Genomic DNA, 26,756 nt, shown 5'->3' with positions numbered 1-26,756 from the left:
CATATACAACTTGAGAACGTCTTACATTTCCCATATATGGCATACATTGGCTAAGACAATGAGGAGAGAGGCCCCTCAAGTGTACGTTGTAAAGTCTGATAAACCAACAGAAGAATTCCGTAACGTTTTAACGAAACAATAAGACAGCTGCTTGCTCTGTGACGGTGTAAATATGTTAGATCACTGGTAGGTGAAATAATCCGTAATACTCCAAGGACATGTTTTTATTTATTTAATATTAACAACTACCGGGCGATGCTTTAGCCGTTTCCACGGATTATCATTATTATTATCGAGCCTGACGGAGAAGTGAGGGGCGTCTGGCGTGACAAAAACAAGCCTGAGCCCATAAACACGGGGCCTGGGAGACCTGGGAAGTAAATCCTGCAAGCCACTCATGCGCGCCTCTTATCCGCGAGCATTATCGGGGGTTTTACTCACCACCTCTCCCAGCACACGCCACTGTGCGGGCTGATTTAGCCGAATTTGCCAATTTCAGCTCCGCGACGCGGCGAGGTGCACCCCCCCCCCCCCCACTGAGCCGACGCGCGGTGGTGGCGGCACTCAGCGGCCCTCCCCGCCACTCTCCCTCCACTCTTCCACTCCACTCTTCCATCATCGTCGTCTTCTCCTGCGTTGTGTGTGGTCAATTCATTTATTCCCTGCCTCAGTCTCTCGCTCGCTGCCTTGTCCCCCTCCTTGTCTGTGTCCGCCTAAGCCCAGCTCCAGTTTTAACAATTAAAACTATTCTCTTGCAGGTGTCAACGGGTACTTCAGGGTTCAATCTCAAGAGGTCCCTGCCCCCGAAATGTTTTGACCAATTAGAAGCTTACAGGAGGAAGCCGACTGGAGGGTTGGGCACACACAAGTACCCAACGCATGGCGCTGCTGCGGCATGAAGACACGACGCGAGCTACTTGCTGCGCCTGCTTCCCCGCAGCGGAGGCGTCTTAAGCACGCGCGACACTCCACCTGGGTACGGATCGGCACACGCTAGCACGCGGACGCGTGTCTGCGCATCGGTCTGCGCGCACGTGCCTCTTTTGTTACATCCGTACGGGGGGCGGTGGTCCGGTGGCTACAGCGCACTGCCGCTGGTTCGATAGCGAGGAGCGTCTCACCTGGACATGGAAGAATTGACGAGCGCTGTGGGGTAGGGGGGGCGGAAGCCCCCAGCCAGGGGGTAGAGGGGCTGCCCCTGCCTGTGGGGCCGGGGTCAGACAGACAGCGGAGAGAGTCGGGGTTAACGCCAACAACAAAAATGTCTGCATGTAGACAAAGATCCCCCACCGCCCCCGTGTAACCTAGAACAATTGTTGGGGCAAGTGTTGTTAGCGAGCACCTATTCAAACCAATTACAGTGTGGGAGGGGAAGCTGTAGACAGCTCCACACTCGCATCATGCTGTCTACACATCGCACCGAGTACTTATTTAAGGCTGAGTTTACCTATAAGAGGCCGACTTGAAAGATTACTCGCCTCCATTGTTAACTGGGAACCCACACGCAGGTCACTGAGTATGGTGTGGTGCGCTAACCACCGAGCCACAGCTCAATGTGAATAAAGACAAAGATCCCCAGAAAGCCTTTAACAGACTTTAACAGGCTGTTGGGGAAACTTCCGTCTGCGAGCACCTATGAAGGCCAGCACACGACAGAGTGGATTGCCAGCATCACGCCCGGCCGCCTTTGTCACCCCAGTGCTGACATTTACGCACCGCACCAGGCACTCATCTCAGGCCGTGTTGATGTAGGAGAGGCACAGGACCGGTTCAGATAAATGTCGCTGGTGTTAGAAGCGAGTGGGGAATTTAAGTCGGGTTAACGGGTTCCGTAGCGCAGAGCGCTAAGCGCTGCGACGCCGCTCCCCACATCAACGTAAATACACGCATGCATGTGCGCGTGTGCTACGTGTTTAAAAATACGAGGGCCTCCAGTTTATTTAGCATTGGCAGCTGGTGAGAGAACAAACCGTTAGCAAGCACCTATTAAGGTCAGCAAGCAAGAGAAGAGCAAAACTGTTGCGACCGCCACGAGTGAGAGGCCATCTCCATCTCTCGAGCAGTAACATCGTCACATCGACTCTTTGCAGCAGGTAAAGATTTTACAGCAGAATCAACCTACAGGTAGCCCCGGCCTATGCGATGGGGATGTATAAATCACAAGGAATAGAACCTGAGTGGCATGGGTGGGGATTACTCAGGGGGCCCGAGTCGGAATGAATCAAGATCGACTCTCATGACCATTGCATCTGACCTGCCTCACTGCACTTGCCCCCAACCCTTGCGTTACGACAACGCACAACCCTTTGTCAATCCACTGCTGGATGAAAGCCTCCTCCCCACGCCATATTGGGTCATGGGCAGGGGTCGGAAAACCAAAAATAACAAGAGGGCGATTTTTTCAGAATTTTGTAAATAAAAAAAACTAACTCGATATTTCAAGTGCCCCAACGCATGTGAACACGGGAGGGCAGTCCTTAATAGACAACGTCACGAAGCGGTGCTTCAAAGAGCTGCAGGTTGTCGACCCGTGGTCATGGGTGGCCCCATTTGATCGTACTTCATAGCGGTGGCCAGCGCGGATTTGGGGCGAAGGGCAGGGACCTACAGAACCGGTTCGGACGTCGCTCGCCACCCATGTTAGCCATAGCCAGGAAATGAACTCATGTCATCGGTTTTATACATAAAGTAGCAGGGGTTCGCAACGTAGTTGGGACCCGCCTGGTACTTGGCAAGGCTTCCCTGGGCAAATAAAATGACGTTATTTTTCATAGTTAGATTTGTGGATTAGAGCAACGTAATTGATCTGGATAAATGTGCATCAGCAGGGCCCTCCACCACCAAACGTGGCAAAGGAAATTAATCTGGTGTAGGCCAAATCAGTTTCAACGACAATGTATATATTATCAGAGCATGTTTGTTTGCATGTTCACCACAAGTCCATGTGGGAAATGTAGACTTAATGCTTTGCAACAGGTATTCATTTGGTGTTTGAACATCTTAACACAAGTTTTATTGCCAGAAAGGGGAGAACCTATTTTTAATTTTCCTAAAAATAAATTTGTCACGTGGTGCCCGAGCGTTTAACAACTCGGCAATCACTGTCGTTTCATCTCACAGGTAAAGTTGGCACGGGATTCGACAATTTAATTTGTTTGGCTGTGTTAGGTGGTGAAGGCTCCTGACGACACAAAAACTTGACCAGATCCGTTACGTTGACCAAACACAGTAATCGATCATCAATCATGATGCTGTCAGCGAAAACCGACTCCCGGTTAAGTTGAATTGCCATTACCGCTACTCTCAATACCCTTGCAGCCTCGTTGCTACATCGCATGCACACACACAATGGACGGGTCGCGTAGTATATACGTGTATGTTTAGTTTTACGTGCGCTCGATGCATATGAGGGGAAAGCGGAACGGACAGACGGACAGCAGGGAGGGGGCATGTCAGGTGTCAGCTGTGGGCTCAGCAGCTGGAAGCATAATCACCACCTACTGGGAGGGCGTTACAATCTGTTATCAGATCAAAGTATGCAAATAACCGGCAATTTAAATAAAAAAATCAAATGTCACAACCGGATAATTAAATTTTTCTAAATTTGCTTAATCCCACCAGAGACCTGAATCTCTGAATCTATTAGCGGAAACGAATCATCGCGAGGCAGCAGCGGGTATCGGCTCACGGCACACTAACGGCACGCTAACGGCACGCTAACGGCACACTAACGGCACGCTAACGGAACGCTAATGGCCCCCAATTGGCAGGAATCGCCGCGTATTGGCGCGCGTTCGTCGGGGCCGACGGACAGAGAAGGCGACGGTAATTACGACGCTGCTGCCACAGCGCACATCCGCAAAGCTCGTTAAGCGTCGTTCAGATTTTTTTCTTCTTCATGTGGATGGAAATGAAACGCGGTGCGAAAAAAAACATCGTCCGAACGCTCGAACCCCCCCCCGGTGTCAAGACACACACGGACGGTCCCTGCAGCGACGTTAGAAGTGCAGGCCAAGTACGTTAACGACACACGGGGCTCTTTCGTTTGCTCGCAAACGCACGCAATTATTTTCTTGCAAATGGCTAAATCATGTCTTAAACAGCGGGTGTATTTTTTTAATACGTTCATCATTATTATGGCATGATTGCTTCTTATTGCACTCTGGATAATACGTTACGTTTTATTTTTGCTGCCTTTAACTAATGTATTTGGAGTAATACATTTCTTGTGAATTTGATGGCCCTATTAATACAGGACATAAAATACATTACATCGTTTTTTACTTAATATTATGACAGCAGTACTGTCTAGGGTCGTTAACGATTATAGAGTAGCCTGGTCGCCACGGAACTATACACACACGTATCTTCATGTCGACATGGCTGATGTAATTTATTGCAAGCTACTGCAACACATCACAATTGTTTGCGAATACATTGGCCTATGGGCATCACTCTGAAGACATCACACCGCCTACAGAAGGCCCACGACCCGACGAGGTGTCCCGCATTTCCGGCATCCGCCTCATGATGCTGGATGTAACGACCAGCGAGACGTCAGACAAGATTGTTTGACGTGTGTGGATCGCTCTCCGACGGCGGAGAGAAGTAAAACTGGTGCGTTTGTTCACGTGACGACTTAATTTAAATCGGCTGTTGGGTGCAGGAGGGTGTATCACGCGCATCGGAATTTTAGGCTAAGTGGCGATCCGGACCCAAAAAATGTATAAGGGAATCATTTACGTTATTCGCAAAAATCCCACGCGTTAAAATTTCACGTGCCCACTTAGGGGGCTAATTCGCAGCATTTAATGACGAACATCGCGGCATGAAAACGGCTAAAAAACGTAAAAGGTCTCGTGCAATGAACACAATATTTTATAAAATCATAATATCCCATACTAATGTAAGCAATCGATAAAAAACATAACGCTCAAACGATTACAACCCTCGTGCAAGGTTAATAATGAAATAAACAAAAACTATTTTTCTTAAACGCCGGCTCTTAGCGTCAGTGGCAAATGCGTTGACGAAATGTGAACGTCATGCATGGTATAAACGTCGAGTAGCCCATTACGCGCCATTAGTCATCGGACAGTTACGGAGTAACAGTGTGCTCCAATTTATTGTTGCTCGCGCGTATTAATTACATTTTAGACCAAATCCCCAACCGCGGTGGCAACGCGGCCACGGACGCGTGAATTTTCGCATGGCGGCAAATGTTTTAGATAACGACGTTTCCAATTAGGCCTATCAATTACAAGCGACGCATCTACCAGCGGCGGTTTGGAAAGCGAGATCCGTGTTTTCACAAACGAGCGAGCGAAACCATTAATCACCACAGCTGCCGATGACAGATGTTGAGTTTGTATTCCTGGGGAGCGGCGAGGGTAGGACGAGAGCGAGATGCGCGTGCGTCACAACTGGAGGGGAATGAGTGGGTGGATTGGGTGGCAGTGAATGAGCGTGAGGGTGAGTCACTGAATGGGTGAGTGGGCGAGTGAGTGCGTGCGAGTTGAGCGAGGATGTCAGTGTGCGAGTGAGTGAGCGAACGTGTGATTGAGTGAGTACGTTAGTTGGGTGCGAGCGAGTAATTCAGCGAGAGAGTACGTGATTGACTGAGCATGTGAGTTGGGTGTAAGTGAGTGAGTGAGCGAGCACGTGATTGAGTGAGTGCGTCAGTTGCATGCGCGTGAGCAAACGGGTGAGCGTGTGAGTGAGCGTGCGTGTGAGTTTGGCGAGTTGCGTGCGGAGCTCACCAGCCCAGGTGAGGGATCTGCCCCATGGCGCCGGGGGAGAGCGGGTAGTACGGCGACAGCTCGGGCGTGTGGCCGGGCCGCGGTAAACCTGGCAGACAGAGCGGCATGTCACACACGGCGCCCCAGGGAGGCACAAAACACAAACATCCCCCGTATGCCCTTAACAGACTGTTGGGGCAAGTGCTGTTAGCGAACACCTATGAAGGCCGGCACTGTGGCACACGATGGGGTGGGTGGCCAGCACCACGCCCGACCGCCTTTGTCTCTCTAGTGGTGACGTTTACACACCTTACCAGGTAATAATTTCAGGCCGAGTCGAGCTAGGATAGGCCCAGGACCAGTTCAAAAATCATCACTGGTGTTGGCTGTGAGCAGGAATCGTAGTGCAGCACGCTAACCACGACACTGCTGCTCTCCACACAAACTAACACACGCATAGACATGCACACATTCAGAGAGGCAGATATAGACACACATGCACACAAACTACTATACACACCCCATCTACAAACACACATACATCTGATACACACAATACACGCCCATATACTAATACACACACACACGCATCCACCGTGTGATGCTAGCGAGCACCTATTACAGCCGACACATCACACACAAGCTCAGATAGCTCCTGTGGGTCGACGTAACTCCGTGGGGCTCTCTGGATATACGGCTCCCTGGCACGGTGTGGGGGAGGCCCCTCATCCGGCAGTGGATTGACCAAGACTACCACCATACCGCGAGAAGCCTCCGACACCGCGCTGCCATGCACGATCTGCACGCGGGCGCTTCAGCGGCAAACACGCGTCTTAATTACGACTTACTGGCGGGCGACCTCGTGCAGCGGTAATCACCCCGGGGGGGGGGGGGGGGGGGTAGCCGTGCCGGAGAATCCCAAAAGCACGCCAATTAATGCGAGTCTCCTCGAGCCGTGAATTCGGCCTCTCGGGGGAGCGAGCCGGCGGGGTTTGAGAGTCAAGCGCCGGGCGCCGTCGACTCTGCTTCCTCGTTCCGTCGAGCGATCGACGGCGAGAGAGGCGTGCGGGAACAATTCCGCCGGATGCACGCTCCGGTTCCTCATGCGGTGGGGGTGGGACAGCTCATCAAGTAGGGTGCAGACCACCGTCTGCCGTAGTCGCTCGAGTTGCTCGGATTCGGTTTTGTCCGTGCAAACTGTTTTATCCATGTGCCGGTTAATCTTTTAAATGTAATTTAAAATGCGTAAAAAATATAACGGTTAGCGGGAGTGACAACGCATCGCCTACAATGACAGAACCACTTTCACTACCGCTGCAGTATTAGCATCTGCTCCTCTTCGACATCATTATCATCGTCATTATCAATTACCACTCACGGACTGCATTTGCTAAATCCCAGCTCCCTCATGCCAATTCTTCCCACCATCTGCGCCGAGTAAATCTCATCAAACGAGCCTTCCCCTTCCAGGCCACCGCGCTCGTCCAATTCACGACAAACGACATTCACGACGCATCTGGGGGTTTTAAGAAAACCGCGCCAGGTCCTCACCACACGAGATTCGACTGCCGAGCGGGCAATGCCACGGCACCGCCGTTGGGAGGATGAGAGCGTTGACGCGCGCGGGAGGCGAGGCTCGCCGAAGAACATTAGACTCCTTTTACGTTTTTCTTAGAAAGCCGTGAATGTGCGCGACCTCGCCGATTAATTTACGAGTACGAGTGCACGGGCATCAAATATCGGCCACGTCAAATAAATCATTGAGCGCCGACTAAAACCCCGACACAAAAAGGGGCTTAAATGCGAGGGAGCGGTTAATAAATCTCCCTCGAAACGAAGCGGCGATTTCAGCAGTGCCTTTCAAACCGCGTCCGACAGCGTAGTGATTTGGACTTCGGACAAGTTGCACGAGTCAACTGAAAGCATGTGCGTGCGTGGGTGCGTGGGTGCGTGGGTGCGTGCGTGGGTGCTGGCGTGGGTGCGTGCGTGCGTGGGTGCGTGCGTGGGTGCGTGCGTGGGTGCGTGGGTGCGTGCGTGGGTGCTGGCGTGGGTGCTGGCGTGGGTGGGTGCGTGGGTGCATGCGTGCGTGGGTGCGTGGGTGCGTGCGTGGGTGCGTGCGTGCGTGGGTGCTGGCGTGGGTGCTGGCGTGGGTGCGTGCGTGGGTGCGTGGGTGCGTGCGTGCGTGGGTGCGTGCGTGGGTGCTGGCGTGGGTGCGTGCGTGGGTGCGTGCGTGGGTGCTGGCGTGGGTGCTGGCGTGGGTGGGTGCGTGGGTACATGCGTGCGTGGGTGCGTGCGTGGGTGCGTGGGTGCGTGCGTGCTGGCGTGGGTGCTGGCGTGGGTGGGTGCGTGCGTGGGTGCGTGCGTGGGTGCGTGGGTGCGTGCGTGCGTGGGTGCGTGCGTGGGTGCGTGGGTGCGTGGGTGCGTGGGTGCGTGCGTGCATGCTACGAACACCTCCTAATGATAATTCCAATCAACAAATGATTCTCTGCGAGTGGGAATTGCCCGGCTAAACGGCTACGCTTAGGTGGACCAACGCTAAAATGTTAAAAGGAAGACATTCACCTTGGTCGGCAAGGCTCAAATAAAGAACGACTCTCCATTTCACCACGCCGTAAACATTGTACCAACGTCACGGAGCACATTACAACACAGGCGCGGCGCAAAACGAAAAACGGCGTGTGAAAATATATATTATTATTATTCAGAAACGACCGATGACATTCGCCAGGTTCCACTCTATTTGCCAAGCGCCGTAGTTTTTTGAGAAGTGGGCGCTGGGCCAGACTAACCGGCTCGCGCGGGGTGGGGGGGGTACAGCATGGGCGCGAGTGTACGGGCGTACGGGCGGAGGGGGGGAGGAGAGAGCCTTGCTCTGAGTTTCCACAGGGTTTTTTTTCTCCTTTTTTTCGCTCCAGCACCGTCCCGCGGAATAGAGCCGTACAATTAGTCGATGCCGCGCTCGCGGACCATGGGGGAGACGCTTTTTGTCCGCTCACAACGGTGCCAATTACGCGAGCTCGCAGACGGTTATGTTGGCTGGAACCCCAGCTGGGCTTCCCACTCATTTATTCCGCGCACCTCTTCAAATGCGTCGGGCTACCTGCTCATCCCGCCGCAATTCATCTCCACGTGTCTCTGTTCTTACATCTTCGCATCCATTCATCTCTCTACGACTATTTTTTTCATCTTCTTCACTTTTTTGTTATCACCCCCCTCCCCGCCCCTCGTTTCAGACGGTATTTTACTCGCTCGAGCAATTGTTTTTTTTTTAAGACACATATATCCGCAATGTCAGGCTTGCGATCGTTTTGACGACCCAGATGAGAGCGGAGGACAGATTTGGAGCCTTTAACGCCCGCTGGCTTCTGCGTGGCCCATTGGGCGGTCTTTCCACCATCGGGTTGGGGTGGCCGCGGGGTCAAGGTTCATACAAATGAGACGTTGAGGTCGAATGGTGAAATTTGACTGCCGCCACGGTGCGCGCGAGACTACGGCGGGCAGACGCGTCTCTGCCCTTCGCAATGTTGGTTGCTGCAACTGCTGCATTCTAAACGCTTCGGTGACCTTGCCACGCAACGCTGGCTAAGGAGAGAAGAAAACACGAACGTCGTCTTGTCCGTCACGAGAATAAGTTGACGCACACACGACAAGGGGCGGAGTAGTGGCACGGTGGTTAGCGCGCTGTGCTATGAACGCGGGAGGACGTTGTGTAAAGATTCCCAGGCCACAGCTAACACCAAGTGGTGAGCGATACCTGGGCCGGTCCTGGGCATCCCCATGTACCAGCTTGTGCTGACCGGCATGGTGAAGTATGATAAAACAACCGCCATGCCCAATATGGCGCAGCAAGGACTTTATCCAGCAGTGAAATTATAAAGTACTGTTTATTAATTGTTACTTACACTGGTACGCTGCAAGAAAATGCACTGCTTGCATGTGTTTGTATAAGTGATAAGCGGTTGTGGAGCCGTTAACGTGCTGCACTACAAACCTGGCAACCCGCATTCGATTCTCGCTCATGGCCTACACCAGTGACGATGATGAACCAGTCCTGGGCCCCTGCAAGGTCGACTCAGCCTCAAGCGAGAACCTGGTGCGATGTGTAAACATCTTCACTCGGGAGGCCAAGGCGCCCGGGCGTGGTGCTGGCCACCCGCCCCCTCTCGTGTGCCACGCCGGCCTTAATAGGTGCTCGCCAAACAGCACCTGCCCCCAACTGTCCGTTAAGGCTACACGGGGGTGGGGGATCTTTGCCTTTTGTCTATATATGCGCACGTGCACAATTGTATTTGGCGAATGGAGCACAAAGTCCACGTGGCTTTAGTGCTTTACCGTTGCGGTGGCACGTGGCCCGAATTGCCTCCTCTGGCCGTAAAAAGAACTAAAAGTGCTTCGCATCCCCCCAAGGCATCGGCCAATTGCCCCCACTGCCAGCTGACGCGCAAGCGCACGCTGCTACGCCGGTCGCTCCACGTCGCCTTTGCTCATGCGCTGCTCGCTCGACTTTCTATCGGGGACCGACCGGTTCCGAGCCAGCGACTGAAGCGTTAGAAACAAATGCGAGTGTGTAAAATGAAACGAAACTAAAATTTCGCATTTTTTCGCAACGCTACGAGCGATGCGTTCTTGAGAGATTTGTTGTACTGATTTAATAGCTGTGTTGAACAACAACAACTATAGAAAACAGATGTTGTTCCGAGACAATGTAGTTTTGTTCGCCTCCTTCCCAGCGTGCTTCTGCGGTGATTGAATCCCGCGTGCCGAGTCGCTTCTAAGTCACGTCTGGAGGAGCAAGACGGGGGAGGGCAGGGCCGGTGGGAGGGGGGGGGGCAGTGGAGAGTTTGGGAGAGGCGAGGTTTTGGAGGTAAACTGGGGTTGCGCTTGATTAACACAGAAATTCTGCCATGAGCTAAGCAGGTTTCAGACCGGATAGCGCTTGGATGGATGACCGCCGTGCCTATGATAGGGTGTTATAGGCTGCGGCTGAGGGCCTACGTTGTGGGCTGCAGAGGTAAGTGCAGGAAAATCCATTGTTCGACTTCACTTATCAGGACGCACTGCAATGGTGAAACACGCGTTTTAGAGTATTTGGCTGCTTTAAATGTCCACGTGATAAGCCACTTTGTTGAGCGACACATTAGTGGCAAGGTTGCTTCCGACACAGACCTGTAATAGCTCCGTGGGGGCCTTACCGGATTAAATAAATCTGGTTTAGTTTCGTTTAACATCGATAAATCAACCACTGTTGACTTCCCAACAAAGTGTTGCTCATTGTATCGACCCCTGGAGGGATGATCGACTGAGTCAACCGCCCCCTCCGGGGAGCCGGATTTTGAACTCGACCTTCTGATTGCGAGCCATTCGCTGGACCACTGAGCCGCTTGGCGTAGACCTCGGTCTCCGCTGTTCCCACCCGCCAGGCCACGCAGACCGCACGCCAAGCGCTCGCGTTTACTCGTATTACCCCCCCCACCCCCCCCGAGCAAGCGGGGCGCGTACACGTGCACATGCGCGCATTGGGACGTCTGCGAAAAATAACTTCATACATGAAGTAAATATACATTTGTCGTTAAACCCGCCACCACCCGACACAGCCGATTAGTGAGGGGTTTGTCACGTGCACGTGACCGTCTGTGTCAGCTGGTGGATGATATTGGTCGCGAAAGCCGACGTGCTAAAAAGAGCTTCACAGCTCAGCGGATCCCTCCGGTAGAAATAAATATTCCGATTCCGCATTCGCGCCCAACGTCTGCACGGCCGTTGTTTGTTCTCCAGCTCTGAGACAAAGGGGACGGCGGCGACGGCGCAAAGAAAACCGACGAACAAAAAGGTGGCCGCAAAAACACAAACGGGAGGAAACCCAGGGCCCGTCCTCGTTGTCGGTGTCAAAGGGGGTGCAGGTCGTGACGAGGTTAGGCACACATCCCCCCCCACCTCGTAAACAAAAGCTTTTCGAAGCATCAGCAGCAGTTGTTTTTTTTGCCGATGCGGCAAACCATTGGCCGGGTGCATCGCGATGCGGTGAGACGGGTCTAAAAGAAAGAAATTCCGCTGGACGTAGCCGACGACGCTACGACGGTTTATTGAATGACAATAGATTTTTATCGCCCGCGCCCAGCCAACATGAGCAGCTCCTTGTCCTCCCACGTGTCAGCCCACTACCCCCCCCCCCTCGCTCATGTGCTTACATTAAGAATTGTTCAGCCAATCGCGTAGCATCGCACCACAAAGCTCGGTAACGTCGGGCCGTGTTTATTGATGGAATGTACCACACGTCGTAAAATGCGATTTAAAAAATTAATGTCGATTCTCATACTCACGATGAATGGAATTTGCTTGCGCGAGATCCGATGACAGCGCTTTTAGTTCATTTGCGAGGTTTGAGATAAGTTTGTTTTACATGGGTTCACTTGACCCCTGCAGCCACTAAAGGTGCCGTACCGATTCCCAAATGGAACTCCATGACTGCCAAATCATTCATAGACATCAAATCATGAGGCGAAGGAGGGAGGTGGATCGTTTAACAAAAATTTTAAGACAAAGTCAGATGTTTAAATTATTTCCCCGCTTGCACGAACACAGGGGAGCGCTCGCCTCCTCGTCACAGCACTGAGCCGTTGGTGCCAATTCCATATTCGTATGGCAAGGGCAAGTCTATGCATAGGACCCGCATTGAACACCAGGACATAAATGGCGAACACAAGTCAAGTGTATTTGTTTAACCAGGTGGGAACTCCGGAGATCATTGGGATTAAGTCTCATTGGCAAGGGCGACCCTGGGTACGGCGAGCACGTGAGAGGGCGACGACGATGCTGGCAGCACGGACACTGGCGGCCGAGTTTGTGCACGGGCGTCACATGGGCCCTCGACCGACTCCCAACCTCGGCCTTCGCCGACCCCGTCCGCTCCGCCCCACCCCGCCCCGCCCCGCTTCTACGGCGTCGGCGGCGGGCGCTGAACTTACCGGTCTTGGGGTCCACCTCGGTAGGGATGGGTGGCGGCGTGCCCGGCACAAAGCGCTCCCCGCCATAGGTGAGGATGGGTGCCAGGGGGTGGACGTGGTGCGGAGATTGTACCACTGGAACCTTGTTGGACTACAGAGCAGACGCAGAGACACACGCACACAGAGGACACAGCCGAATTAGCGATCAAGTCACACACGGAACACATTTCTCAACCCCACCGCCCCCCCCCCCCACCACTGCCAATGACGCTACAAAGTCACCGTGCGCGCTCATGAGACGATGGGCAATTGGCGGTGCTCATCTCTTGTTGGTGGAAATTCCACGTGCCGATGGTGGTGACCAGCATCTCCACAGTCTAATCATTGTTGCATTACTCACTGAAGAATGCTCATTTTACAGATGGTGATCAACGTGATGGCCATGATAACGATGATGAGGAACGGAATAATAACAATGATCTATAATTGGGCCGAGTTCACCCCGGCATGGATTGAAATGCTTCACCTCCAACACGAACGCAACGTATATGAGTTACACACCGAGTATACCGATGCTGAACGAATACTTTCTCGCGTGTATCTTGCACATGATAAACCCATTTCAAATCACACTTTCAGTTTGTTACAATGGAAGTTAATGTTATGCATCCGGTACGACATTATCCTCCGCTCGAGTTCCGATTAAGGGTATCACACTCTTTACCGATGTGCCACCTTGATTATGATTCCTGACAAAATACTGCAGGTTTCCATTTCACATTAATTATTCATCCCCTTTTCAATTATTAATCAACCTTGTTATGCAGAAACACATTATTTATAAAGGTGGCAAATGACCAGGACCGCAGAGCTATCATAGGCGTGACGGAGGCGGAGTGAGATTATTATTCTTTATTGAAATTGGTCTTCACTGAGCAGACGATGTATTCATTATTTCATCAGGACAGAGGGCCACAGGGCACCAATACACCCATCAGCTGACATCACAATCCCGCATCTATTGGGAAAGCGTCGCAACGTTCATTACTGCACGGGTGCTGCTAGGGATGGGCTATCAACTCGGCGACATAGGTTCGAGTGATCATCCGAACTGGTCCCGAGTCTCCCCTCTACCGATTCACGGTTTATACGTATGCATGGAACTTGTTTCGCACCGTACGTAGCCGAGCGTGCTACTCGGAGGCGACGTCTGATGATTGACGTACGACAAACACACCTCCCGCAGGGAATGTAAACGGTGGGTGTGGACAAAGGCGCAACATGCGGTTGCCTCTTTAGAAGCAGGCCTGACATCATCTTCCAGGGACATTCTCTGACACAAGCAGGTGCGTGCTATTCGCTCGCGTCACACGCTGCCCTCCGTCCGCTGTACCCACTCTCCTATAAATGTATAGCAGCCAAATACTCCAAACGACCATCGATGCTAAATGTCGAGGGAAAAACCAGAGGACCCGGAAAAAAATCCACGCGACCAGGGGGAAAGAGACATGCAAACTCAAAATATACCGCAGGCGTGTCAGGGTCCGGATCGAACCCATGACTCTTGCATACCAGGCGAGGAAGTTAACATCTCACCACCGCGGCATCCCCCCCCGTGTTGGTTCTACTCCAGGGTTTTTCTCTTGCCCCTGGATAGGCACAGTTGCTGCCCGGGCTGCGTAACCGCACAGTGAGCGCGAGAGCCGGATAGAGCGGCACGATTCCTGCGAGACACCTTCCAGGAGCGCCGGTTTGATGGATTGCCCAAGAAGAATCGCAGGCTCACGTTTCGCCGGCCAGATGCGCCCCTCCGCCTAAACGCCGGCCAAAATAAATCCGCGGATGCTCTAAATTCTTCCATTAAAAAGTTGCGATTGCAGGTTGTTTCTTTTGGCAGTGGGGGTGGTGGTGGAGGGAAATCAAACGATGAGCAAAAGACGCAATTAGAGGCGTGCAATTCGCGAATGAAACGATAATTCACTCAAATCACTCTGAGCTCTCTCTCGCCGCCATCGTCGTCGTACTAAGCTCTGGCCGTTTCAATTAAAAACAAACTCTTCAGGCGGGGGAGACACGCAATCAAACAAGCTTTGTGACCCACGCCGTTTTTCTGTTAACTTTGCCAGTGTCAAATATATTTTTTCTCTCTCCACCCTCCGAAGCAGGGGAGAAGCAAGCCTAAGTTGATCACAACACGACCGTTTGTTGACTTTGCTAGGAGAGAGGGGGGGGGTGTAATCAGACTTGAGCCACTGATAAAATCTAACTCCCGTCCGGACGCCACCACCGCCGCCGTCGGGAGAGGAGGCTGGCGGCTTCGTACAACGCAGCGCGAACTTGAGACGAGCGCTGGGGGGGGGGGGGCGATGTTCGGGAAAGGTTCGCGGTCCGTAGACGGTCGCGACCAATCGGAACTCGAGAACCGCGACGTGGCCGTTCACGCGACCGCTTCTTTGTCTTCTTCGGGGTTCGTAGGTGGAGGGGGGGAGGTGGCGCCGGCGAGTGGCGCAGCAGCACCTGCGTGGCGGACTCGTTCTGGCGAGCCACTGTGCCCCGTGAATAATCATCGCGGGGCACAGAGGGCGCCGCTACCGCCGCCGCCACCGCTGCCACTCGCCGTGTTTGCGCAAAAATGACTCGTCGGGTTTCCGCGGAAAACAACGCGAAGGCGGAATGGGGGGGGGGGGCGGGGAGGATTGGGTCAGCCAGCCGCGCTGATCCACGCCGTGGGCTCGCGGAGCAAAGTGCCGATCTGCATGGCCGCTTGCCGCAGATTTGGCCAAACGAGTTGGAAGTAGTCGGGAAGGTAATGGATATGGCGAATGCATAGAAGTAGACGTAGAGCGTATCCGTGCATTTGCTAAAAGCATACAAAATCAGGTTTTCAGCGAGGGTGGATAAAGTTGGTTCAGTAAGTAGCGCTTACAACGCTGTCAAGAGTAAGGTGAAGGAATACATTTGTCAATCCGCTGTTGGAAGAAGGCCTTGCCACAAATACCACTTCACCGCAGCCATGGCAGAGAATCAACTCCAATGTCGCTGCGCACTTAGCACATTGCGCTACCACTGTGCAAGTTTTATGCAAGCATGCGGTGTTCGGGTAAATACAGTTAAAGTGTTCGTACCTATCAACTCAAGTATTTGGTACAGACTACGTACGTATGTTGAACTTCTTTCGCACCGTACGCAGCCAACCATGCAAATTGGCTACGCGGGGAAGGACAACAAACTAAACACAACAAGCAGTTCTAAATATGCAGCTCGTAAGCAACCAAAAAAATAAGAGCAGCGTCTTAAATTTTCACAAATATTAAAATGGGCAGCACGGGCAGAGGCGGGTGTAGCGATTTGGCAAGTGCTGGTTTACACCGCTGTCACCACCCGCTGCTGCTCACATTTGTGCGCGTGTGTGTTGCACGTGGGTGAGGAGCGGTGGTGTAGCGGTTAGCGCGCTGCGCTATGAACCTGGCGACCCGGGTTCGATTCCCGCTCACGGTCAACACCAGTGACGATTATCTGAAACGGTCCTGGGCCTCCCCTCCATCGACTCAGCCTGAAATGAGCAACTGGTGCGGTGTGTAAACATCGCACACTAGGGAGACAAAGGCGGTTGGGCGTGGTGCTGCCCCAAAAATCTGTTAAGGCTATAGGGAGGGATCTGTGTAGGTGCGAGTCATGTGCGTGTGCACATGTGTGCGTGTGTCAGGGGGAGAGGCCAGTCTTGCATGTCCCATGCCCGCTCGCCAACACACGCAACCCCCCGAGGGATGATATTTGCTGAAGCAGGCCATTGTTTTTCCGGAGTTACGGCCAAATTATCCCGCAATTGACCCCGCAATTCTCCAACGCCACCCCGGGGGTAGATTTTTAAGTCGGCCTGCCCCTCACACACCGGGGCGGAACAGTAGCAGTGCGCAGTTACCTTTCATTGCTGGTTCAAGCAGAGTGCTGAGTGTTGCACTTGTGGCAGTTTTGTCCCAGTAGGCGCATCTTAGTAAACCCTAAAAACCAGCGCAGCTCTGAGAGCGCATTTGCCCCCTGGCAAGAGCTGAGCGAGGAACGAGGAGGCTAAGAAGTTGAAGTTTTTTCAATAACCCCCCCCCCACCCCAAAACCTGCTTGTGGTCATTTCGAATGCTTGTGTTATGCGCTGTTAAAGATCACCCACATTTCCTGGATTATAACAACAAAAAATCAGGCGCAAGGAACACTTTGTCGACATTTCAACCGTGCTATTCAAACAGCTGCCCAACATACTGGACATCTGTGAAAAAAAGCTTAATAGCTCATCGGATTTCCTCAGGCGAAATAAAGATTCTGATGATTAGAATTCGTTCACGGCCAACACACACTTTTTTACGGAATCCTGCGTCGTGAAAAAAACACGTGAATAAAACAAATCACGCGAATCCGCAAGCACGTATCACGTCTTCAGCGGTGGAGTTAGTGGGGCGAGGGGGGTGGGGAGGGGGACGTCGGGGATTGCGGTTGGAAACCAGAGCCACGGGGAGCGCTCGGAGCGAGGCTTAGGGAAGGCATGAGTCAGAGGTCCGGGCCGGGGCTCATTCCCGGGTGACAGAAACCCGACACGGAGCATGCCGGGCCGCGGCGGCCAGAGGGGCCGCAACGGCCGCATGGCCCCCGCCGCCACCCTCCCTCCCCTCTGCATTTCCCTGCCGCTCCCCTCTCTGCCCCGCACCTCGTCACAGAACTCTTCCACAGCCAATTATTACCACCAGTAACATTTTTATATAATTGAGCGCGTTCGATGTTCACGCCGTCCGTATGGCGCACGGCCGTCGCGACGGCGATGCTACTGTGTGGGTATTCAGGCGCAAAGTCACCGGGTAGCCTCCGATTATTAGCAAGTGAAAGGATTATCAAGACAGCGAGTCTCTCTGACAAAGGGACACCCGGGGATCGATGCACGGGGAACACACGAGCGCCGGAGAACGAACGGGATAAAGATTTGGCGCAAAGCAAAAAAATGTAATAAAAAAAAGTTGCCCGAGGGAGGGTATGAAAAGAGCCAGGATGGTGGAGTGAGGGTGGTGAGGGGGGATAAAATAAAAATGAATGTTTTAACTCTCTCTGTTTTAACTACAAATGAAAAAATGAAAAGCTCGCTCCGCAACACAAACCCCCAGGACGTCAAAACCGGTGGACGTTTCATGGCTCCATTCGCTCCCACCCACCGAGAACGGCAGGGGGTCCGGGGAGCAGAGATAGGGGGCACAGGGAGAGAGAGGGGACAGAGAGGAGAGAGTCAGAAAGACACAGTAAGAGAGGACGTCAAAAAAACACTTGCGGCGTGCGGGAAGCAATGCCGCAATTATTCTGTCGGCTGCCCCAGCAGAAGCATGGTGGAGAAAATAAAATAAACTCGCAGGGTGCGGGGGAGTAGTCAGGGGTAGGGGGGGGCACGTGGGGATAATGCATTCGAACATTCATTTTTAACGGCGCGACCATCGCACCGCATTCATATTCATGGCTACTTTCCACGTCTTTTGAAGTCGGGGCACAGCGGCCGCTGCTGATCTCTGGACGAGCGGGGACATCGTCTAAGGGGCCTTCGCCACACCATTGTACCACACCAAATCTCGCCCGCACGTCACACCCTCGCGAACACGCCACACCACCCCCCTCGCGCGTGCCGCACCTCGCCACTCCACACCATCGCACCAAACCATCGTCTCCACCCGCGTGCTGCCCCACGCTACCCCCCCCCCATCCCCCGGTGGCAGTGGTGGTAGAGACATAGCCGTCAGGCCGCTTGCAGCGCGAGTTGAAATTCACCGAGAGCGCAGGGAAGGAAATCGTCATATACGCGTTGACGCACCGATATATTTTTTATCGTAAAGTTGGCGTCGTCTATCGGTGGATAGCAAACTCCGCTGCTTGCACCAGCAACAAAAAACAAGCGTAAGGCCGAGATAACAAGTCGAATAACTTGTGCACAAGTGACAATTTGCAGATGGAAAATTGAGGGCATCCTCTGGTAGCGAGATGATAACTACCTCGTTTGGTATAGAGGAGGTCGTGGGTTCGCTCCTGACCCTGACGCCTGCTGTTTATTTGGAGTATGCATGTTCTCTCCGTAGCCGCGTGGATTTTTCTCCAGGTCCTCCTGTTTTTCCCTCCACATTTAGAAACATGCGTTTAGAGTACTTGGCCACTATAAATGTTCACTTAATAAGCCACTTTGTTTAGCCGTCATTTGTGGCCAGGTCGCGTCTGAAAAAGAGCCATATAGCTCAGTGGCCCTGATCGGGTAAAATCAAAAATAGTTTAATCGTTTAAATAGATTTTCTGTAAAGCAGTGATAATTCTCATTACCGCATGGGGCCTTAAGTTTATACTCACAAGAACTACAGGTAAAATAACAAAAAATCTAAAATGTATTCATACTGTAGTAACAAATGGATACAGCCACTGATGGGATACACCCCATGGGGCAGGCTGGCTGGTACTTGTAGGGGGTGGGGGGCAGACTTGAAGTATGGTGGTCAAAGCTGGGACAAATGCACCCACCGATGATTTTATGTTGCCACTCGCGATGGAGCGGCGACCGAACGTGCGAGGTTCTCCCTTTTTCCAACATCCACAGTTTGTGCCTCTCGAAAAAGTTTTTGAGCAAATTCAAAAGGAAGCAAGTGGAGGATTTGTTTTGATGCCCCATCGCGTAGTTCCGGAAAGGGGGCCGCCGCGTTCGTTGAGAACAAGGACGGCGTCGGCATCGCATTCGTGTGTGCCACAGGTCATCAGAGCGGAGAGCGCGCGGAGGTGGTCATAAATTATTCCCCATCGCTGCAGCGGCGAAGAGGAGCTAAAAAGAGCGAGGAGGAAAGTTACCAAAGAAAGTTTGAAGGAATTCATTTTCCGCCAAACTCGGTGGGGGGGGGGGGGGAATTCTCCTTAATATTTTTTTGTCACGGCCACTGTTAATATCTCGCCACGGTGGCGAGAGGTCGTGGGTTCCATCCTGACCCTGACGCCTGTATATTTGGATTTTGCATGTCCATCTCCCCTCCCTCCGTGGCCACGTGGATTTTTCTCCGGGTCCTCTGGTTTTCCCCTCCACATTTATAATCAACATGCATTTAGAGTTTATGGCCGCTATAAGTTTCCACGTGATAAGCCACTCCGCTGAGCTACCATTTGTGGCCAGGCAGCTTCTGGAAAAAGGGCTCTACAGCTCAGCGGACCTTACGCGGTAATATAAAATAGTTGAGTTTTTTAAGGAAACCCATGGCGCCCCCCCACCCACTCTCTTTTGGGTTGGGGATTTTTTTTCTTCTCTCATTATTTAAACGCCGGAGCATGGGGCATCAATTTCGCATTTTCCCTGCGTGGGACTTTCTGTGGCCGTTTCCTGTTGGGGAATGACGACGCGGGGGCGACCATTTCGAGGGCCCCCGTTTTGGAAATAAAATAAAATACAAAACACATGCGAGGGCCTGCCGGGAGTAGGGGGGGGGGGCATGGGGGGGGGGGAGTGGGGTCGCGTCGCACAGCGACGACACCGGCGTGGAGGAATTTCGTTCTGCGCAATTTGTAAACGACGACGAAAACCCACTCCACCCACTTCGTAACCGTATCTCTAAGTGGGGCTCCTCGCGCGTGTCCCGTTTCCCCATCACGTGTTACTTATTTACCATTGTTACGGAAATGTGGCAAGGAATGAGTGGCTACTTTGTGTGAACAGATTTGAAACTGACGTATGTACGTTTGGCTTAGCGCACGCCTAAGCCCCCCCCCCCCCCCCGGCTTATGACACACACACACACACGCATTAATTCAGTTGTTTGGTAAACTTCACTATTTGCACTTGTCAACAGGCAGTTCCACAAATCAGGCGGCCTCACAGTCGAATTTTAAATCATCCACGTCATACATATGGAGAGTAATTCTGACGGTAAAACCCATATTTTCAGAAATGTATTTATTTATGCAGCAAGTCAACGGTTTGACACGTACGACTAACAGAGCGTCAAACTCTCCTGGCCAATCGCCCGACAGGATCGTTGTGGGCAGCGGCGTTGCTGCTGCCCTTGCTGCTACCGCCGCTGGGAGTGGCGTACATCTCTCAGCTCTCTGCCGAACGGGGCAGCCGTGACGACCGTCTGACACGAGGTCACGACCAAGTGGGTTGACCCGCACGGAAACACAAATAAATTACACAGAAAACCCCGAGCTGATGTTGCTTACCCCGTGCCACATGTGCCGAGCTGCGCAGGGCCCGACTTGGCATTCCTCGCCATCGCGTCGCGCTGCTGCAGCCGCCCACTCCGCGCGGAGCTCCTCGCGTCCACGGCAGGAAATTACATTTCTGCCGCTTTGCTTTTCTTTTATTTATATATTTTGTCATCGCGACCTGACCTCTGACCCCCACCCCCGCCCGCTTGCGTTTCTACGCAAGCCGCGGTCGCTCCGCTCGCGGGTGACGGGCGAACGTTTTCGTTCCCCCCGCCCCCCAGCATGCGTCGAGAGAGTCAATGAGCCCATTAACTCGCGCGGGGGGAGGGGGATGCCGTCACTCGCACCGGCGCTAACAAGCGTTTGTCCCGGCTCGCACGCACTACACACACGCAGGACATAGCGACTTTTTAATACACGCGATGTGGGTCTGTAAACTCACACCCCGGGTCTGGGCCATTGAATTAAACGTTTGTAACACTACGGAGTTATTGTCATTCAAGCCCGCGCTCTACACACGAAGATGCCCCGTATAGCCGTAACAGACTGTCGGGGCAAGTGATCTTGGCGAGCACCTATGAAGGCCGGCACGACACAAGAGGGGGTTGGTGGCGGGTGGCTAGCACCACACCAAGCCGCCTTTGTCTTCCTAGGGGCGTTGGTGACACATAGCACCAGGTATTCATTTCAGAACAAGTCAATCTAGGTGAGGCCCTGGACCGGTGCAAATATTCGCAGTGGTGGTGGCCGTGAGCGGGAAGTGGGAGTGTAGCGCCACTACCAGTTCACATATACCCACAGGGAGATTCGAGCAGGGTACGGTTGTATACATGTGATATGGGCATGCAACGATTCGATGCGAAGGTTGCCGGATGAATTGTGGCATTGCACAATCGCGAAAGATGCTGCTGCTATCTTGCAGCCCGTCGAAATGACAATGGCTGTCACAGAAGCTTGGAGTTACAGTTTGCGTCAATTTTTTTTTGGTGCAAGGTCTTTGTTTAATGCAGGAGCGTTCCTGGCAGTGACCGCAGCGGCAAGCGGACAAGCGTTCTAGCAGCACAAATGTGCGAGATGAGATGGTGGTAGGATATCTGAGGCCTTCATCCAGCAGTGGCTTGAGCCATCATGGCTGGTGACGACGATGATGTGTACATATTACCGTATGCATTGGAGAGTATACCGCAAACAAATTCCCCTCGTGTGATTTTTGCATTATTCATCATACGCCAATAACGTGGAACAATTATTTATATTTGCCACATTATTTATTTGTGCTGTATCATTAATTTTACGTCCCCCGTTTAAACACAACGTTTCAGGCTTCCAACAAACACAATTTCCTGGAGAGCAGCTGTGCGGCGGAAAAAACCTCAACCCCCCCCCCCCCCGTAATCGCAGCCGCGTCACAGCCAGAGAGAGAGGAGAGCTCGCGCTCGCTCCAAAGTTTGTGCCCGTTGGGCGAGGTTTAAAAATATCACGCAGCATATCTGCATTTGAAGGGCATTTTCCTGGGCACAAAGGTTGGCATTATTCTCTTCTCGAGCTAGAGAGAAGCGAGTGGAGGCACAGAGAGGGGAGAGCGAGTGGGCGCACTCCAAACAAACGGACGTTGTTCCTGCCGCTCCTATTGAGGAGACATGACCTCTGACCCAGACATGGGAGAGCAAGGGAATCAGCTGACCCTGGGCACTCTGCCGCCCCCCCCCCATCCTAACGCTGCTAGCACAATTGCCCCCCCCCCCAACCACCTTTTTAGCCACACGACTCCCGTGGCAGTGGCACACGCCCGTTAGCCATGAGCCAGCGCAGCTCGGACGTAGGGTTGGTGGATCGTGCACACACCTAACTGCCAGGCTTGCCAGGTGCCTGGACGTGTATCGATTCTTGGCGCTCCCAACGTGCACGCGCGTTGAACTGTGAGTGCGATGACTGGCGATTTACGATTCATGCAAATGCATTTCGAACGCATTTGTACCAGACAGAAAATGATGAATTCATCAAGTGAACCACCGTGGGCATGAATCAATGTGTGCCTTACAGTACAGAAAGTAGGTTGCACGGGTTGCAAAGCTGAGATTATTCCGCGCTAAACAAAACTGTTGCAACGACTTCTGGCAGCAACGGACAACGCGTAATGGGGCCTTGCACCACTAGGCTTTGGTAACCTTACACAGAGGCGGCCGTGCAACGTGACCTACCTCATCCTTCACCTCGTATTTTGAATGGGCGGTTTTTTATTATTATAATAATTGCTACAGGACTCGTCCTTGGCTCCTGTAACTCCAAATCTCCTTGAGCACAGCCAGATTTTCATGAAGATCTCTGCCATCGCGCTTCGCATTCACCCTCGCTTTCCGACCGGTCTTTTTAAAAACTATTAATTCTCCAGGACACGACGCCCTTGTTGCCCATCGGCACAGACGCTTCCAGACAACACGACCCCCCCACCACCCCCGGCTTGCATGATCGGCCCGACTGACGACGGAAAATTTGCGTGACGAGCGGCGCGGCGACAAAAGCGCGAACAGGTGGCGGTGGCAGCTTTACCTTCGACGCAAGTGGCATCCGCATGCGTCTCGCGTCATCAATTACCGCCCCCCTTCCCCCGCGTATTTTAGATTTGCAGCTCGTTCCGGCTCAAGGTCTCCCCACACGATGGACGGAGTTTGCCAAGAAACTTGGCGCGTCACTCGACTTATTATATATACCGACAACACGCACGTCCGTGCCGCTGTGGGTGTTCCGTGTCACCGTGTCGTTCGTCAGTCGCTCGTCAGTCGCCCCCCCCCCCCCGTCTGCATGCATCTCTTCCCTTATCCGTCCCCGGCCAATCTGAGCAAACAGAGGCTGCCGTGACCCGAGACCACAAAATATCCCCTGGGATCATCCCCCCCCCCCACCATCTAGCACCCTGCCCCCTCCCCCCCTCGAGGTCATAGAGGCAAAAGGTCGAGGCCCAAGCGGCGCACGATTGAAGGCCTCCCCCCTCCCTCCCCTTCCCTGTCATCATAGAAGAGCTACAGTTACTCAGCAGTGGCAGTAACCACCACTGGGCAGTATTAATCACACTCAGCAGAGAGATCCACAACTGCATTGGCGCGAGCCGCAGTGGGATTTTTTTTAATAAGACACCACGGAAGCCGCGATCGAACATCTCGCTCGTTACCGGCTGCATTAAAACGATCGACGTCTCGCGAAAAAAATTGATAACCGCGCGGTGACGGAGGCGCAAAGTTTTCGAGGCACAGGGAGGCGGTGGCCACCGTGGTGGCTACCGTCACAACCACGTTACTCCCCTCACCCCTCCCATCTCCTCGTGGATAAATAAGTAATATTGCAATCCCCCCCCCCCACACTCGACACAAGCTGAGCCCCCCCCCCATGTATGCAAGCCACGCGTCCACTTCATTGAGCCATGCCGCAGAAATATATGCCATAAATATTTAACGCTGGACATTATAAATATGAATAGAGGTGTGTGACAAAAAATAAAATCAGTTGCTGACCTTTTCAGCACATGGTTGGATTATAGGAGATCGGTCTATGAAAAGGTGACTATATTTTTTTCAAATAGCTGTCGCCTCCGCAAAAAGGACAATCATCAAAGCCCAGGTATATCTTATTTTTCAGACCAAGATTGTTTTTTTTTGCGAGGATTGGCAAATTGATATTTTGTTCGCCCGAATGCGTGATTGGAATTTCTGCCGTGTGCTCATGCGTCGCATGCATTCCTAATGTTGAGTGTCTCTCTGCCGAGTTCCACTTTTAACGTTGGCGAAGTGCGGCTGATGAGCGAGATGAGATGATCCAGCCTGACCTTTGTGAAACATCCTCCCCCGAATGTGCCGGATCTCATCGCACGCGTTGTAAGCCAAGGACAGAGCTGTGGAGCCTGGTTTAGAACTTGGGATGGGAGATTGCCTGAACACCCCAAGTGTCTTAGAACCTGGCTGCACAGTTGGCCAGAAGATGTCCGGACAGTAACAGATGGTTAAACCTGCGTATTCTCTCCGGGTACTACAATTTAGATTTTTTTCCCCCACGGTCAAATACTAGAACATCACACAATGGAGGAGTCTCATGAAAAAGATGGGGTCTTAAGATGCGCCCCCAAGGCGCTCCTAGATAAAGGCCATTATTATTCCTCTTACACTATGTTCAGAGAGAAATGCACAACCACTACCACCACCCACCCCCCAAACAATAAACGATTACCAAACATAGTCAATGATTGGCGTGTGTTTTCACCGCAAGTTAGCAACGGTTCATAAAAAAAAAACACCCTCGTTTCCTTGACACCCCGGGTAGCGGTTGTCATTTGGATCGATTGATTCCACCTCCATCACTCGCCATGCACGTTCCCATAGCCCGAGAGTAATAATTAGTGTCAATGTTTACAGTTTAGTCAGCACTCGGTCGGCATTGAAAAACTTATTCCAATGTTTCAAAAGCCACCTTATTGACAACAGACCAAAGGCACACAAAGATAATCCCGTTCAGCGGTACAGGTTTTATGTAAAGACTGTTAGCAAGCACCTATTAAGGCCAGCAGCAAGGCACATGGACACCACAGCAGCAGGTGGGAATGGCTAACTCACCTGCCCATGTATCTTCCTAAATCTAGTACTGACAGACTGCACGCACACACACACATTTATTGTAAGAGTTCAAAAAAAATCGCAATTAATTACAATTGCCATGGGCCTAATTTAGTTATTGTATGTCAGGGGGAGGGGGGGAGCCAACATTGGGGCCTGTGCGCCAAAGAGACCCACTACAACTGCAGGCCACAGGAAGTGCTGCTCACTCAACATCCACCGCCATTGGTCAGGAGCAGAGAGGCCGTCCCCAAACAACCAATCACAATGTGGACATGTCATCGTTAATTACGTCAGAGATTCCCCCCCCCCTGCCCAAAAGGCCCGACCTGCTGCAGTGTTTTTCTCTCGGGGAGATTGGGGGTTTGAGAGAATTTAAATAAATAAACATAGATTACCGCATATCTGTTCGGAGCGGTGGGACGGGATGGGGAATGAGTCTTGGGGGCTGCTTTCTGTAAGTCCATTCATCTGCGATTGCCAGACACCCTACAGGGCTCATCAGCTGAAGCAACTAAAGTATTCCCAAACATGTGGCTTGCCTCCGCGGAAGGACATCAATCGTTGGCTTTGTGCGAAAGGAACACGGAAGGCTTTGTCCCTGGGAAAAATCAAGAGCGGCTTTACCACAATATATAATTTCTTTATTTCTTTCTTTAGCTCCAGGAGCTACACCGCTGCAGCCGTGGGGCGTTAACACGCGGTGGTTCCCTGCCTGTCGGCGATGTTTACTGCAGAGCGGATTTCTGGTGGCTGGCAGTGAAGCGCAGTCTATTTTGGCCTTTTCAACACGACGTGGGGGGGGGGTGGCTCGCACGTGGAAAGAGTCGCAGCGCCGTGTTAACGACGAGATGAGAGCAGAGATGACGACTATTTGAACATTTTTTTTATTTTACCAGGTAAGGCACACTGAGCTATGTAGCTCTTTTTTGGAAGCTACCAGGCCACAAACGATAGCTCAACGAAGTGGCTTATCGCGTGGAAATGTGTATAGCAGCCAAATACTCTAAACGTGTGTTCATTCTAAATGTGGATGGAGAAGCCGGAGGATCCGAAGAACAATCTACACGACCACGGGGAGAAAAAAACACGTAAACTACAAATATACAGCAGGCATCAAGGTCAGGCGGGATCGATCCCACGACCTCCTGTATACCAGGCGAGGGAGTTAACATCTCCGAGGCACCGTTAACTCTCCCGCAGAGGTTCCTGCTGCGAGTCACGGCCGCGGCGGTGACGGTGGAACGTGGTCCGTGCGGCGATATGGAGGCGCCGCAC

The 26,756-nt window shown here is 52.5% G+C and overlaps 1 protein-coding gene across 8 annotated transcripts in view; it reads right to left on the bottom strand.

The window, feature by feature from the left end:
- LOC144732039 (transcription factor 7-like 2) overlaps positions 1-26,756 on the bottom strand; it is a 167,852-nt gene that overhangs the window by 18,457 nt on the left and 122,639 nt on the right. For 7 of the 8 annotated variants that reach the window (XM_078613243.1, XM_078613241.1, XM_078613239.1 and 4 more), the window contains exons 5-7: positions 12,704-12,833; positions 5,760-5,847; positions 1,122-1,202 (exon numbers count right to left, since the gene is read on the bottom strand). In XM_078613243.1, the coding sequence (XP_078469369.1) occupies positions 1,122-1,202; positions 5,760-5,847; positions 12,704-12,833 (299 nt within the window). The remainder of the gene's footprint in view (positions 1-1,121; positions 1,203-5,759; positions 5,848-12,703; positions 12,834-26,756) is intronic. The other variant, XM_078613240.1, reaches the window with a different exon arrangement.

The sequence above is a fragment of the Lampetra planeri genome, chromosome 41 (assembly GCF_965212315.1).
Source record: "Lampetra planeri chromosome 41, kcLamPlan1.2.h2, whole genome shotgun sequence".
Classification (NCBI taxonomy): domain Eukaryota; kingdom Metazoa; phylum Chordata; class Hyperoartia; order Petromyzontiformes; family Petromyzontidae; genus Lampetra; species Lampetra planeri.
Note: the sequence above shows the minus strand (reverse complement) of the source record. Positions and strands in the feature narration are given on the sequence as shown.